Source organism: Trachurus japonicus, chromosome 18, assembly GCF_045865225.1.
Source record: "Trachurus japonicus isolate A0001 chromosome 18, Traja_1.0".
Classification (NCBI taxonomy): Eukaryota; Metazoa; Chordata; class Actinopteri; order Carangiformes; family Carangidae; genus Trachurus; species Trachurus japonicus.
In genome coordinates this window covers 26935293-26950717 of record NC_140924.1, presented here as the reverse complement: position 1 = coordinate 26950717, position 15425 = coordinate 26935293, and the positions used below count along the sequence as shown (strand labels likewise).

The following is a 15425-nucleotide window of genomic DNA, read 5'->3' as shown; positions in this document are numbered from 1 at the left end:
GGTGGCATTACAGCTCTGCTGCTCTGCTTGGCCTGTGGTGCAGGAGAGAGAGACACAGTCAGCAGCAGACATAAAGTAGACAGCGCTGTCTGAAACAGTGTGAACAAAAGGTACAAGAATACAGAAGTTTGAATTTTTTTGTGTGTGTGTGTGTTTCCAGTTTGATCACAAACCACATCAGTGTGTGAAAAAAACATCTGTGTATGCGGTTACTCTATTAACCCATATGGGCGTGTTCGAAAGAGCTAGTCAAACACATTTTGCTTGTCGTGAGTGTGGCTGCAAGAGGTGTGATCAGCTCAAATGTAGCATGCAACACTTACAGTAAATGAACTCTGGAGACAGTGTTGGCTCATAAAAGTTGTGGGATGGCTTTTAAATTCAACACAACTGCTCATTTTGCAACTGATTTTGCAACATCACTTCTCATTTTTGTTTCATTGCTTGTGTTAACCCTGAGAATAACAATATAATAAAACAAAACAAAAACATGTTATTCATCCAGGGTGGTTGAGTGGTTGCAAAGGGATTTTTTTCTTTCTTCCTGTTTTGGTTTTAAACAATTCATATTGACATGAATGGTCCAAACACGACAAGATCTTACAAATGCAAAGGCACAGAAAGTAATGTGTACAAAAAGATGCAATGCATGCATTTATGACAGTGTGAGCCTCGCCTTACAAAAGCCTGTGCAGGGATCCATGGCTACACACAGACTTTGTGGAGGCAGATAAGTCAACTGTCCAGCCAATGGACTCACTCTGAGCCACTGCTGCTGCTTTGCATAGTAACTCTATGTCCAACAGTCCTTATTACACTTTATGAGATTATGAAGGCAACACCAATACAGGACTTAATATAAAAGAGAAAATTCCTCATCACCACCACGTGGAATTTTCCTCAGTGGATGTGTCAAAGCCCCGTGAGGAAATAATAACCTGGCTTTCCCATCAGTTTTCCCACCTGCTCCGGTCGAGCGAGGATGCACCTGTTTTGCACCTGTGTCCTCTCCTTGTCTCTGGTGGTGATGTCGTCCCCCCTGGTGAACGCCACCGTGTCGAGCAGCTTCAGAGACTGCAGCCATTTTTTCTACATGCAGACGCCGCCTGCAGGGATCAGAGGAGCCAGCCTGAGAGGGATCTGCCAGAAGTACGCAGACAAACTGCGCTACGCCACGCTGTACGAAAGCAGCCGCCACCTCCCCTTGTTCTCGGCCTACATCTTTAAGAAGTCTGATGGGAAGAGGAGGATGGACACACCCTGGATGTATGAGCCTCAGGTATAGATACTAACGCTGCTTTGTTTGGTTCAGCTGACTGTCTCACCTAGCCTACTGTTTCTACTTAACAATCAAACTCTCTAAAAGTAAAAAAAAAAAAAAACCCAGAAAGAAATAGATCTGATGAGACAAGCAAGTGGGCAGTTGTGTGGAAGAGCTTGAGACATGTGCAATTTGTACAGCCCCACCCCTGGGAATGTTTTGAAGCCTGGCTTTTATTGCCCACTGCCATTTTTGTAATCACAGGAAATGAAAAACACACACTGTATAGAGCTTACACAGGACTGGCTAATAAAAATATTCCATTAAAAATACTTTTCTTTAGCTTTAAAAAAACATTCAACGGATAGTTATCTCCAAAATCACTACCATCATCAGCACCACTACCAAACACAGGGGGAACACAATCAGCTATGGATCAAAACACCACATCTGGTCAGTGGTGCAGCATCTTGGAGTTCAGTTGTGACCTTTGAGTCACAGTCACTTTCAAAATGAATCATAGCCTACTTCCGTCTTTTTTGTTTTCCCTACAGTTGCTCTCCGATGATGAGAGTGGAAACATGAGAGCACTTCCCCTCACCGAGGACACCCCGCCTCTGATCGAGGACGGCCAGGCTGTGCTGGCGGACTACACCGATGCTGTGGAGTACACACGATGCCCTCTGAACCCCGACGTGCACCAAGCAGAGTCGGACGACAAATCCTCCACCTACACCCTGACCAACGTGGTTCCTTCGATCACAGACTTCCTGGAAACCTCTTGGAAGCCGTACCTGGACACCATCCGCCGGCGCCTCAATAACTTCTGCCATGGTAGATCTTTCATGGTGACGGGTGTGACTCTTTCTGGGGCTAACATCCAGCGAGATAAAAGGGACCGCCTGGCAATCCCAAAACACTTATGGCTGGCGTACTGCTGCCCACGGTTTGACCATAACTCACCATATGAGGTGAGGTTCATGTTCCCCAGTTATGGGGGCTACGCACTGAATGAACAGAGCGGCCACAGTGTGGTGGAAGTCCCTCTGAAGACTCTGGAGAGCTTCCTCAAGAGCCAAATGGACACAGATAGTGACATGACTATTTTCTATAAGGGCTGTGTGTCAGAAAACTCCTTCAAGAAGAGGAGGAGGAAGAGAGACCTGAGCAGTGCTGCAGTGAATGGTCAACTGGACGCACTGCATGGATAAAGACTTACCTCTATGCTAAGTGACAGACATCGACTTTAATATAGACAGTGTTACATAAGAGGGATTTCTTAATTTCAGTTTAAGGGAGGCAGGGTTTCATGGTCTCCATCAATGGCAGAAGGGGCCATCAAAGTGACCCTGCGACTTTCAGCTTGGAATCTCACTGATGGCGAAGTTTGTTTTTTCTTAAATCATTCTGTTAAACCACAGTAATTCATACATTCACATTGAGTGTATTTTAAAGATGTACAACTTGCAACATGTAAACCAGATTCAGTTCTGGTTATCAGGATTTCATGGTCTGGGTTTCAGACCAAATTTTAAAGAGGAACTATGCAAGTCCTGTCGCTTTTCTGGTGTTTTGCTAACCCTCCTCCCGGCCATGTGCATTTTTTTTCAACAAAGCCAACGACAAAGCAATCAATAGAGCGGTAGATAGCGTTATTATCATATACGTGTTACGATGTGTATATTTGTGTGTCTTATCTGTCATAAACAAGAGTTTACAGGTTACAGGGCGCGTTTGTGTCGTGTTGCTGCAGAGACAAGAGCTGGGACACCGGGTCGGTGGCACTGACCATGCAAGGTTGGTTTTCAGCCAAGAGACCCTATGGAATGCAGAGAGCCTCCATTCTCCCTGTAACAAGTCATTTAACCATCACAGTTACTCTGAAGCTGTTTAATTATGGTAAAATGTAGCATAGTTAAGCTAAAAATCCTGCATAGTTCCCTCTATAACCGTATCAAACACATTTGTCCAACCACGGTCTACTGTGTGAAAATGATTCATGCAACACAAACGGCTGGAAGGTGTCCTAAGAAACAGCAAAACATTCACTTTACAGGGAGCCTGACTCATACAATGGCATTAACACACATAACAAACCATTCCTCTTTGTCACTGAACCTCCCTCCACACATGATATTGGACAGTTGGAAATAAGTTGAAGTGCTTCTTTTTGAATGAATTAAAAATTAAGCTTATTGACTTTACCATGGATCTATTTGTTCTGTCTTTGTTAAAACTGTAAATAAAGATAGTTGATTTCTGAATTATTATTATTTTAACTGTTTTATTATAAGCACAACGTGATGCACATAAGACTTTTTTGTGTAACTTGTGTACATTTTTTTTAATGTTCTCTTACCTTCTATTTTATCAACCAGTCTTTGTTTTCATAAGTAATCTTTACAATTTTAAATACTTGGTTCACTTTTTCCAGAGTTCCATATGCTTAACATCAGTGACACGAGTGTCCTCACACTAGTAAGACCAACTTCACATCCACATGAAGTTGTGAAATGTCTTCACTGTTTGATAAGGAAACACAGTAGTCAAATGCTACGAGGGGCCAGCTAAACTCTGAGCACTGCAGCCTACTCATGAATGCTAAGTAAAACATTTGGTTATAGAGCAATAACTACAACCAAAGCAGCAGAGACAATACAGTCACACAATGAGTTACACTATTTTGGCTGCACCTAAAACCTTTAATCTGCCAACCCATTTTTGAGTTCTCTACTTTATAAAGGGTTAAGATGCATACAATAAAGCTGCATCCCCCAGCCTGTCCATCTTTTCCTTTTTGTTGTTTGTCTCCTCTGTCTCCTGTCTAAAGTCAGCCATCCATCCTTTTCTAGTCACTAGGAATGACCTGCTGAAAATACTGATCTTCAAATTCAATTTGAACCTATAACATTTCAAACAGTGATCAGTGATATTGGAAATTCTTTTTAGTGATAAATTTAAATTCAGGATGGTGGGTATGGTAAAAGTAGCTCTTCCTACTGCTGTGGGTGGATCTGCTGCTGCAGAAGCGGACCGTTTTGCATAGTGAGTCCTGATCACAGACAGCAGATTGTATAACCTGTGTTAGCCGTTTTACTGTGCTCCACCAGCACGCACAGGGACTTATCCAATAATTTGCAGTAGCACACAGAGGTGACACGAGACACCTCTCTACTATGGCCTTCTGGGTGCAGGCCGCTCTCCTGCTCGTCAACATCATAACATCAGCGGTTTGGGGGAGAGTGGAAAGCGAGCTGTCTCCGGAGTGCAGGGAATTCCTCTACATGGGAACGCCGCCGTCGGGGGTGCAGCACCACTCCCTCCAGTTCATTTGTCAACGTTACAACAGGAAGGCACGCTATGTGACACTGTACAACACCGTGGACCATATACCCGTCTACTCTGCCTACACCTTCAAACGCTCAGCTGGAGAGAGATGCGTGGATATTCCTTGGATGTATGAACCTCAGGTAAGAAAACTAGAGGATGGAGGTAAAGAGGAAGTCTTATTTTTGTTCTGTACTGAAATCATGTTAGTGTATTGGTGCAAACGCTAAACATGCAAATGGCCTGCACTCACCTTCTACTGTTCTATCTGTCTGCCTTTCTGCCTACACAGCTAGCAACAGTGTCAGATACAGATGAGATGCAGCCCTTCCCACGTGGTTACATGCACCTGAACTTTGAAGACTCCCAGGCCGTTCTGGACGACTACACTAACGCCATCTTCTACGAACGGGGTACCCTGAACCCAGATGAGCACCAGGATGAGCCTGACGATAAGTCCTCCACCTACACCCTCACTAATGTCGTGCCCATGGTGCCCGACTTCAACAACCGGGTCTGGAACAAACAGCAGGACATCATCCGCAAACGCCTCAACAACTACTGCCGTGGGACAGCCTACATCGTCACAGGTATCACCACCTCCGGGAAGATGATCCGCCGGCACAACATCAATCGCATCGCAGTGCCCACGCACCTGTGGTCAGCCTACTGCTGTGTCGACTTCGACCACAACGCGCCTTACGAGGAACGCTACAAGTTCCCATCTTTTGCTCACTACGGCCTCAACGAGGAGGATAACGAGGTGGTGGAAATCTCTGTCCAGAAGCTGAAGGAGTTCCTCAAGAAGACCACCTATGTTGCCCAGAACTTTCAGATCTTTGTCAGTGACTGTGTCCCACCAGCAGCAGTAGTTGTATAAGTAAATATTTCACTATAAAGCAGCTTATTTAATTTAATTCTGTTTCCTCTTATTCAATAGGCCTTTACTGCAAAAGAGAATTTGACTTGTCATTGTATAAAAAGCATGTACTGTGATAAAAGCATGAACTCTGGCTATGTTCAAGTGTAGCCAGTAGGTGGTGACATTGAGTCAACACCATACGAGAACCCTGAGCTGAAGCATCTAAATGGATTTCAGTCATGATTCATGTTATTTTTTACATCTCTGCTTTTCTTACTGTGATAAGGGTCTATAGCTTAAATCACAGAAATCATGGACTTTGTATGACTAGTAACAATTCAGGCTTTCTTTAAGTGTGTATCACCACTAACAATACACACTTAGAAATAATTGTTAAACACGGTCAACTGTTGATGTAGAACTTAATTTAGAATGAGTCACTGGAAATGTAACAAAATGACACCTTATATCTAACTTGCAGTAATAAACCTTTGCAAAATGTAAACTGTCTCTGAGATTATATTCTCACATAGTTGATATCCTACCTTATATTGCTTATTAGTCATTAAAGTGAGTTATATAAAGAACTATTTTCATATTTCTGACAATATACTGTGTCTTTTACTTTTTCATACTGGCCTACATGAAGCAGCCAGTCACATAAACTATTACAGCATCACCAGGTATAATTTCCCTCATTGATTCACAAAGTTTTTCATAGGGTAAAACTTAAAGCTGCTGCTATTGTAATCCTTATAATAGACACAAGACAGTTTTTTTTCTTCAAAACACTCACTAAGCACCTTGGGTATTTTGAAAGGTGCTATATAAATAGAAGTTATTATTATTAGTATTATTATTAAAATGGCTTGCTATACCAACTGTAAAAAAAATATATAGTATCAATGCAGGGGACTGAATACTACTAACACATGGATGGTTGTAGGACTTTATGCTCCCCTGACATGGACTCCTATACTGTTGCCCACTGTCTTAACACAAAACAGAAAATTAAAAAACAAAAACAAAAAAACATCTTCCCCATGTGCACAATTTTGAAGTAAAGTTCTAATTTTTAAAAGAGTGTATCAAGTCAGAGTCATTTTCCCTGTGCAGTTCACAGTCATAAAATGCTCTCAATGATTGATAACATTCACCGCTTCTGAATTACTGCTACGACACTTGTAGCACTTTGAATATATGGAAAATACTTTACAATGGGAGACCAGTTTGCTCAAGGTACAGATGAGGCAAGAAGGGAAATGCAGGGTCTGATAGAGCCGGGACAGGGGCTGTACCTGTGTAGTGAATTCACAGTGGAGAGTCACAAGTTAGAGTAGAGCGGTAGAGGCATCCAGGACAGAGAGGCTACAAGACTGAGGGCAAAGAGCTGCCACGATGATACCTCCATCAGCAAACTGTGTCCTACTCCATGCAGCTGCCGTGACCATGCTGAGCCTTGTGTTGCTGCAGGGGGCCCGGGCGGGAGTGGTGGGGGACTTCAACCACGTCGAACGCTGCAAGGACTCTCTGTTCATGGGTACTCCGCCCCGAGGCTACCTTGGCTCATCCTATAAGAAGATCTGCCAGAGGTATGGAGATCAACCCCACTATGTCACCTTGTACGACCCCCGCAGACACATCCCCATCTATTCCGCCTATACGTTCAAGAAGTCGGACGGGGAGAAGAGGGTGGACTTCCCTTGGATGTTTGAGCCCCAGGTGAGTGCTCTTTTGAAAAAGGCCATGTCAAAATCAAGTCAAAACATATGTTTTAATTTATTATGACAGTTTTCAGTCTGTATTCTAACCCACTTCAAGTGTAGAATGTGTTTGCCTGTGCATGTGATGTGAATCTACAGTGTAAATACTTAATAGGCCTATATTCATTCCTATCAAGCAGCTAGGCCAGTCATACTTCTGTTGCTCCAGGCTACAAATTAATCTTGAGATAAGCTGCTTTATTGGCTGTGAAGGATATTTGAATATGATAATCTTCTTACTATTTACGCTCTATTGTGTGGTTCTGCAATTCCAAATGTTTTTGGTGAATATGAATGATTGTCTATCTGTAAAAAATAATCCAAATGAGCAATCAATCAATTTCTAGTGAAACTTTTCAGAAGTGATAAAACAGTCAACTAATGTCAAAATGTTGTGTATTTTTCCTTGTTCTCTCTCTCCAGTTGGCCTCAGACAAAGGCAGCAGTAACATGGAACCCTTCCCACAGTCTTCAAGCATGCATATGAACTTTGAGGACACACAAGCAGTCCTTGAGGACTATGCTGATGTTGTTCAGTATGAACGTGGCCAACTGAATCCTGATGAGCATCAGGCTGACCCCTTAGACAAAGCCTCCACCTACAGTTTGACAAATGTGGTACCTCAGATCAGGGAGTTTAACATGGGTCCTTGGGCAGAACACCAAGATATTATCCGCAAACGCCTCAACAACTACTGCCGTGGCAAAGCCTACGTCGTCACCGGGGTTACCACCTCTGGACACACGATCCGTCGCAACAACCTGGACCGGGTGGCCGTACCAGAGTACATGTGGTCAGCGTACTGCTGCACCGAGTTCGACCAAAATGCACCGTACTTTGTGCGCTACAAGTTCCCTGTGTTTGGAGCTTATGGGCTGAACGATCGAGTCAACAACCACATGGTGGAGGTTCCTCTCAAGAACCTGGAAAAGTTCCTCAAGGGGAGGATGGATGTAGACAAGAACTTCCAGATTTTCTATAATGACTGTGTGCCAGATAACTAGAATTAAGAATTAAGAATTAGTGTGATTTATCTTATAATGAAGGATTAGAGTTTATCAAAAATGTAGCAGTGGTTGTAGGTTTTGGCGTAGGGGTTGCAGCTAAAAATATAAACATGAAACAAAACAAGGTTGTCAAATTATATATTGTAAGCAATAAATGAGGAAATGCAGAGTCTGTCTCATTCCTTCCAAATGTCCATATAATTACCATTTTCATTACTGATCATTCCACAGGTAAATTACTTGGTTCTTCACATCGTCTCCACCAAGGGTGATCCATACAGACTGCTTGTTAGACACAGCTGGAAATACAAAATGCTGTTCAGTTTACCATGACATAAGATAAATAAATACCACAAATATTTCCATTTGTGAGTAGCTGTAACCATAGATACATACATACATGTTTTGCATTTTCCCTTGAAAAAACTCCTTAAATGGAGCAGACTACGACTGCCAGAAGTCCAATAAATAAATGAGCAGATGTCAAGGAAGATTTGAGATGTAATTTAAATAGAGCAATAATAAAAGACACTTTTATGTTTGTTCCTCAATATTTTGTAATCATCAATTTCATCCACAAGATGGCAGTATAACTCCTTTAAAATTGACAGCACAGAACAATGATTATCTTTGCTACAGTAGGCTACATTCACACAGATGATCAATGCATCTGAAACAGACTTAGTTGACATGGTTTTTGTTGGCAGTCTGAGGCATACACAGATTATAAAATGAGGCCTGATTCAGAGATGATACCCTCTTCCACGCCACCCACCCCCGCCTCTGCAGCTCTGTGTTCTCTAACTGACACCCATAGTAGTGAGGGTCAAGCACCAGCAGGTAGCTTCCCCCCTCCCCACTGCAAACCCCTAATATCCCCTTAGAAGAGTTGTCTCTGTCCCCTCCCATCATGACTGGGGACCCATGTTTCTCAAAGTGCTGATGGAGCTCTTCCACCGCCACATGCTCCAGCTCTGCTGCTCCACCTCTTACATGCACCAACTTGCAGGGAACATCATAGAAATAGTCAAGGACCAGGGAGGCTTCAAATGTTCCTATCCACTCCCTGGAGCCCGAGAAGGAGTCGGGCTTGTCCCCCATCACAACCAGGGCTTTTTGGATTTCTGGGAGATTTGGTGGGGGTCTGTTTTGGTTCTTAGGCAGACAGCAGTTCTGGCAAATCCAGGAAGCCATGGTCTCAACGGTGCGGTAGCCACACCCCCAGCCTCTGTCATCCTGTCCATCACAGCCGTAGTGGAAGTAGAGGTAGTCTCCTTTAATCAGACTGGTTTTCACAGGACCAGTGAGTGGACTGGGAAGACCAGTGTGGACATTCTTTGATAAGGGGCTGTACTGCTGAATCCTCCGCTCTCCGGCTCCACTTCCTCCCCAGTCAATCCCCTCAGATCCCGCTGTTACAGCCTTTTCATCCATATTCACATTTGGTCGCTACCGAGCACACATCTCACAGTGAACTTGATGTTTATTTTAAAACGTCCTGCTTGTACGTGCTTCTCTTCCGACAGTCGCTTGGTGTAACTTCAATAACTGTCCGTAGGCTACAGTGCAACTGGATATCATTAGTTCCGCCGCGCACTGACAGCATGAGCAGTCCGCTCATTCAATCAGTTATTAGTGTGAATTCACACTAATAGGCCTACTTAGTGTGTAATAACTAATAATAATAAAATTAATATTAATATTAATAATAATAATAATAATAATAATAATAATAATAATAACAAGAATGATAATAATAATAATTCACACACTTTTTTTAATCGCAAACGAGGATTTTAGTTGTCCGCACGTGGCTAAATTTATGGATTATTTTCTCTTAATTGGGCGTAACCTTAAAAAAACGCCTGTTAATGATAGAGGAGGAAAAAAAGTAGGAGAAAAGCTAAGCTCTTGTTTTACCCGTAGGCTATACCTACAATGATCTTCTTGGTAGAAGCATCAACACAGTATTGCGCACGAGCTCAGACAACTCGTCACACCTGTATTGTATGAACACTAATTAATTAACCAGTCGCCTTTACTTCATTTCTTTGAGGAATATGGCCGCTCTAGTTAAGTACACAGAAGCGTTTCTTACTTTCGTGGCTGTGTCGTGTTTGTGTGGCGCTTCTTTTGCTGGGACAAGTCGGGAAAATGTCGGACTTGAAATACAATGCGGAGAAGTTGACGTGAAAATAACAGCGAAGCGACAGTTTTTCGAAGAGAGACGGGTTCCGTTTACACCTGAGCATCTCCGGCTTGGAGCAAACTCAACACGGGAGAAGGCGTGCGAACCAAACGGACAAATGTCTGACCGTGAAACGATGGTCATCTCTGCAGGCCTGCGACAATGTGGGACCGAGTCCAGTGTAGGTAAAGAGGGAGGGGGGAGCAAGGGAAACCTCAGCAGTTAGGTACAGCTACATGGGGACTAAAGTAGCAGAGACTGATAACAAATAAAAATTCCAGTGTTGCCAGCAGCAGTATCCTACACACCTCCACACACAATGTTGGAAAAAGGTGCAGGAGTAGCCTACATAAAAAAATAATAGGAAAAAAAAAAGTCCAAATGGCTAAATATAAAAAAAACAGTGGTGATATTTTTAAAAAGAAATTGCACGTCTAGTCTGACAGCAGAGGGGAGGAAGGACCTGCGATGGGCCTACCTCTTTTTCACACAACGTGGGTGAAGAAGTCTGTCACTGATGGAGCTTTTCAGTCTCATGTAGCTAGGGGGTGAGAGACATTGTTCATGATGGATGACAGCTTTGTCACATCCTCCTATCACCCACCTCCTCCACAGTATCGGGGCTGCAGCCCAGGACAGAACCAGCTCTCTTTGTTGAGTTTCTTCCTCTCTGCTGCTGTGGTGCTGCTGCTCAGCAGACCACTGTAAAAGATGGCCCATGCCACCACAGAGTCCAAAAGGTCCTCAGGAGGTCTTCCTGCACTCCAAAGGACCTCAGTCTGTGCAGGTGGAGCCTGCTTTGGCCTTTCTTGAGTGTCTGAGTGTTGGCAGTTTAGTCCACATTCTTATTTAGGCAAACACCCACGATTTTTCCACATTAATCTGGAGAGGAGTGTACTACTTTAACCCTACTTTTCCTGTTGCGACAGGTCCAACACCTGCCATGAAAAGGCCTATTACTCATTTAAAATAAAGCATTAAACTTCATTAACATATCACAATTATAAACATAAGACATTTTTACTTCATCACTAACATCATTACTACATCATTAAATCAATCTATATAGCTTACCAGTTCATCTAAGGAAATTCCTGTTTCCACTTCTGTCGTTGCTTCTGTCCAGGTTCATGGTGAGTGGCTGGTGTACTCCAACCAGCTGTTCCTTGTTCCTCCCGTAGTTCCTACCTCTTCCGGCAGTGTGATTGTGAGAGGAGCCACTACTGTCATACCTGTTGAGTGCCATTATAAGAGGCAAGGCCGATGCTGTGCCTGCTGTAAACTTTTCTCATATTTATGTTGTGTCCTATTTAATTGAGCAAAATCAAGGATATCAGCAGTTTGTAACTGTGTGACCTGTGCCTTATTTCTGTGTAAGCACAGAGAGCAGACAGTTAATTCAGAACCAATAACCCCCACCTGGGTACCCATGACATCCACACTTAGTGTCCTTGGCCTCTTGCACTTCTCCCTTCGCACCATGACAGGTAAAATTACCATCTTAGTGTTGCTTCAGTTTGCCAGTCTAAGATTTGTTGGTCAATATTTGTTCACTAATGAATTGGAAAAAATGTCTTTTAATGCAGATGATTGCACCCTTCGGCGTAGTTCCTCAGTGTACCAGCAGGGGGAACCAGTATTCTTGGAGGCCAGTGTGGAGGCCCCGCTGCACCCTCCTCTCACAGTCTATGTGGACTACTGTGTTGCTACACTGAGGCCAGACCCCCACTCTCTGCCAAGCTACAGGTTTATCACCAAGAATGGGTTGGTTTATCCTTAAGATTAAAAATAAGACTTGTGTGTAGGCAATTTAACACATAAAACTCACACCATCAGTGTGCAATCTAAGAATTCAATTCAATTGAAAATTTAAATTAAATTAAATTGAATTGGTCCTCAGACAAGTTGAGTCATCTTTGATTTTCTGAAGGGGGTGGAAATTAAGTTGGGTTAAACTCACCATTTCTAAATTTGATGCTGTTCATGAGGCATGTTATTTCCTCTCCATTACAGATGTCATGTGGACAGTGTGTTACCTGGCTCTTCATCCAAATTCCTCTATAGGCAGCAAAACAACAGACTGTGCTTCATTTTCCAAGCCTTTCACTTCAACCAGGAACCTGGAGGAAAGGTAACAATACAACATGTTAATGATATTGCTGAAAATAATATTGGATCCAGTACTTTGTTCACCTGGTTCTCTTCTTCTAGATGTTCATCAGCTGCCACCTTCGGGCTGCTCTGAAACAAAACTCACACCATTATAAAGCCTGCTCCTTCCATAGACCTACATTTAGGTAAGGGGGGCTTAGCTGTTGTCTGCCATTCATTTGTGATCGCCTCATCATGTTTGGTCTTTGGTGTTTACTTCATCTTAAATTTCAGTTAAATTGTTAGTTCTCAGCTTTGGCATCACAGCTGATGTGTATTATTTTATGTCATTCAGCTGGCATGCCACAGAGGGAGACAATGCTCTGTGTGACTGCTGTGGCTCTGATGACTGCTCACAAGAACCTGGAAAGGAGAGCAGTGGCCACACTGGACAACGCACAACTCTACCAGATACAGGTTCTTTAGCCTTTAGAAATTTGGGGGCTATTTTTACCACTTGTGCCAAATGCAGATGGCAGGGTGACCATAGACCAGCATATAGCCTGTGCAACTGTATGATCACTGAACTAGTTGTGTGTCCGTTTGACAGAAAAAACGCACGAGGCTGACGCAGCAGTTGGACCACTTCACACCCTGCCACGCTCTCATTGGACAGGCCGTCTTTCAATCAACCATTCAAGAACCTTTCAAGCTCACAGTTAAGAGGGTACAAGTTGTTTAACAATAAAGCACCCATCACACTGCTTTTCTCATGACATTTTGAGTCTTCATATGTAGATTCATATACAGATAGGCTATAATGTTGATTTGAAAATAATGTATAGTGTGATACAGCAATGGTTCTACTGATTTATAACTAGTGTCACCTATAAATTACATTTAAAAGCCACTTTATTTAGGGATTTATTTTCTGATTACTTTGAGCCTTGAAGGCTGTTTACAACATCATTTTACTAGAAACCATCTCAAATGCTCCCTCCACACAGGCTGACAGGAAAGGTTGGCAGAGTAGATGGAACTGCCATAATGTAAACTGAGTAAAGGACCGGAGAAAACCTGTTTAAGGAGGAGAGCATTTTTCTCTTTGGCAAAAGATGTAGTGATGATCATTCTGTGTTATGAATTCAGTTTTGTTTCTGTAAACTACAATAATAATGTCTACAAGTAGTATACTTTATGACTTAAATAATTTGTATAAGTTAGTATCCATATAGAGTCGGGGCTTCAACTTGTTTATCTTTAGTTAGCGCAGCACTTTAAAATGCCTGAGGTGACTTGATAGAAATCCTGTTTACAATTGAGTGTCTCATCTGAGACAGACAAGTAGTGGTTTCATCCTGACTGAAGAATGGGTTGTTCGTTCCACCATTAAAATCGATAGCCGTGAAAACAAACCTCAAGGAATTTCCACAAAGAGGTCAAAGAACTACAATGGAACTTAAAATATCTCGGAGGCAACAAGCATACTAGAATAAACAGACATTGGGGTAAGAATGGGACAGCTTTGCAGCCATGCACTCTTGTGCTTTGCGTCCCCTGTCTGCACTAGAAGCACTTGTTGGGTCCCGTGAGAGGAAATGTGACAGACTATGGGAAACCTGGTAGATTTCATGGCGCAGTGTCTTATTCCATGACATCAGGACCACAGTTATTCTTGGTCTTTATCCCTGAAAACAAGCCATTGTATTAATGTAATCAGCAGTTGCCTTCAGAAGGACCTAGATGCTGACCTTTCACTCATCCAAAAATGTTGTTCCACATATCAGCAAATGACAATGGTTTTTTTTTCTTGTTGGGAATTTTGTGGATGGAATAGTTGAAACCGAGCAGCGACAGTAACTTCTGTGGTGTTTCAAGCTAATAGACTTTGGTTTGAAATGTGATGTAACTTGTTATTTGGGGCTGAACATTTAAGATTTTAGTTTAATACTGTTGTGAAATTAGTATTTGATCTGGCAAAAGCTGACTGTTTCACTTAGACACAAGTGGGATTAGATTTCATGGCAAAATTATCATGTTTTGATACATAAGATTTACAGATCAAGTTTATCCCATATTTCAGATTAAGTTTTCTCACTGTTTTAGATTGTGTGCAGTCGTTTTGAGTAATTAGTCATAGTGTGACACGAATGTTGGAGCTTTTGCTGCAGATAAAGCCAGGTATACCAATTTAGTTTCAGCCTTCTAGATTCAGTAGGACAGTGGTTTGGCAGCGGTCCATGAGTGGCCAGATAAAATGATTGATATGAATAGTTTACTGATCATATTTAAGGCATGTAGCACATGCATGAATACTCCATAATGCATTCTTGTGTTGTTATATCAAAGGCCCTGACTTATGTATTACACTGGAATATGTGATGCAAGTATTGGTCTTTGCATAGCCAATCAGATAATGTTTTGTTTGTTGTGTATCTTAGTTGGCGCCTCCCAGCACAGTTAGGGGAGCCAAGAGATTCGAGTTGGCAGTAAACTGGATAATCCTCACTAGTATCTCAGGCCTTCCACCCATGGAATGGAATGTGACCCAAATCATATTTTCTTTCTTTTTTTTAATAAACATAATGAGAGGATAATGTCTGTTAAAGTACCCAGCACAAAGCACAGCGTAGATGCAGAATAAATCTGCATAGCACTACTGATGCATTTCATTTGTATTTCATACAATATTGTTATGGGGACATCTTGGTGGCCCATCTGGTAGAGTGTGTACTGTTAAAGCTAAGGCTTGACCTGTGGCTCTTTGTTGCATGTCAACTACTCTCTCTCCCCAATTTTCCGATCTCTATAATAAAGGCATAAAAGGCCTGATAAATTATAAAAAGATATTTTCATGGTTATGTTTAGCTGTTCACAACACATTGTCAGAGAAGCATCACAGACCTTGGTTAAATGTTGAAACGG

General features: G+C 42.4%; 5 protein-coding genes and 1 long non-coding RNA gene across 6 annotated transcripts; 4 read left to right on the top strand and 2 right to left on the bottom strand.

Moving 5' to 3' along the window:
• Window positions 1-12550, bottom strand: LOC146969490 (uncharacterized). Its single transcript, XR_015038223.1, has 3 exons — window positions 12370-12550; window positions 964-1106; window positions 1-32 (listed from the first exon to the last, which is right to left on the bottom strand). It is a non-coding gene; the product is annotated as an uncharacterized LOC146969490 (long non-coding RNA).
• On the top strand, window positions 590-2492 carry LOC146969494 (endonuclease domain-containing 1 protein-like). Its single transcript, XM_085806441.1, has 2 exons — window positions 590-1279; window positions 1816-2492. Exons 1-2 carry the CDS (start codon window positions 983-985, stop codon window positions 2470-2472), a joined length of 954 nt encoding a protein of 317 aa, XP_085662567.1. The 5' UTR covers window positions 590-982; the 3' UTR covers window positions 2473-2492.
• Window positions 4364-5726, top strand: LOC146969493 (endonuclease domain-containing 1 protein-like). Its single transcript, XM_085758930.1, has 2 exons — window positions 4364-4731; window positions 4881-5726. Exons 1-2 carry the CDS (start codon window positions 4438-4440, stop codon window positions 5466-5468), a joined length of 882 nt encoding a protein of 293 aa, XP_085615056.1. The 5' UTR covers window positions 4364-4437; the 3' UTR covers window positions 5469-5726.
• Window positions 6723-8348, top strand: LOC146969492 (endonuclease domain-containing 1 protein-like). Its single transcript, XM_085758890.1, has 2 exons — window positions 6723-7172; window positions 7637-8348. Exons 1-2 carry the CDS (start codon window positions 6849-6851, stop codon window positions 8216-8218), a joined length of 906 nt encoding a protein of 301 aa, XP_085615016.1. The 5' UTR covers window positions 6723-6848; the 3' UTR covers window positions 8219-8348.
• Window positions 8700-9685, bottom strand: ufsp1 (UFM1-specific peptidase 1). Its single transcript, XM_085758889.1, has one exon. The coding sequence runs from the start codon at window positions 9653-9655 to the stop codon at window positions 8903-8905; it is 753 nt and encodes a 250-aa protein (XP_085615015.1). The 5' UTR covers window positions 9656-9685; the 3' UTR covers window positions 8700-8902.
• Window positions 10281-13252, top strand: LOC146969489 (zona pellucida sperm-binding protein 3-like). The gene is made up of 8 exons (XM_085806444.1): window positions 10281-10590; window positions 11536-11663; window positions 11793-11896; window positions 11996-12173; window positions 12423-12540; window positions 12621-12706; window positions 12856-12977; window positions 13111-13252. The coding sequence occupies exons 1-8, from the start codon at window positions 10282-10284 to the stop codon at window positions 13221-13223; spliced, it is 1158 nt and encodes a 385-aa protein (XP_085662570.1). The 5' UTR covers window position 10281; the 3' UTR covers window positions 13224-13252.
• Window positions 13253-15425: the final 2173 nt, after the last annotated feature.

Coding starts and splice junctions, on each gene's coding strand:
- LOC146969494 (XM_085806441.1), top strand. CDS start 983: ATGCACCTGTTTTGCACCTGTGTCCTCTCCTTGTCTCTGGTGGTGATG. Junction 1,280..1,815: donor CCTGGATGTATGAGCCTCAG/GTATAGATACTA, acceptor TTTTCCCTACAG/TTGCTCTCCGATGATGAGAG.
- LOC146969493 (XM_085758930.1), top strand. CDS start 4,438: ATGGCCTTCTGGGTGCAGGCCGCTCTCCTGCTCGTCAACATCATAACA. Junction 4,732..4,880: donor CTTGGATGTATGAACCTCAG/GTAAGAAAACTA, acceptor CTGCCTACACAG/CTAGCAACAGTGTCAGATAC.
- LOC146969492 (XM_085758890.1), top strand. CDS start 6,849: ATGATACCTCCATCAGCAAACTGTGTCCTACTCCATGCAGCTGCCGTG. Junction 7,173..7,636: donor CTTGGATGTTTGAGCCCCAG/GTGAGTGCTCTT, acceptor CTCTCTCTCCAG/TTGGCCTCAGACAAAGGCAG.
- ufsp1 (XM_085758889.1), bottom strand. CDS start 9,655: ATGGATGAAAAGGCTGTAACAGCGGGATCTGAGGGGATTGACTGGGGA.
- LOC146969489 (XM_085806444.1), top strand. CDS start 10,282: ATGGCCGCTCTAGTTAAGTACACAGAAGCGTTTCTTACTTTCGTGGCT. Junction 12,541..12,620: donor ACCAGGAACCTGGAGGAAAG/GTAACAATACAA, acceptor CTCTTCTTCTAG/ATGTTCATCAGCTGCCACCT. Junction 12,707..12,855: donor TTCCATAGACCTACATTTAG/GTAAGGGGGGCT, acceptor TATGTCATTCAG/CTGGCATGCCACAGAGGGAG.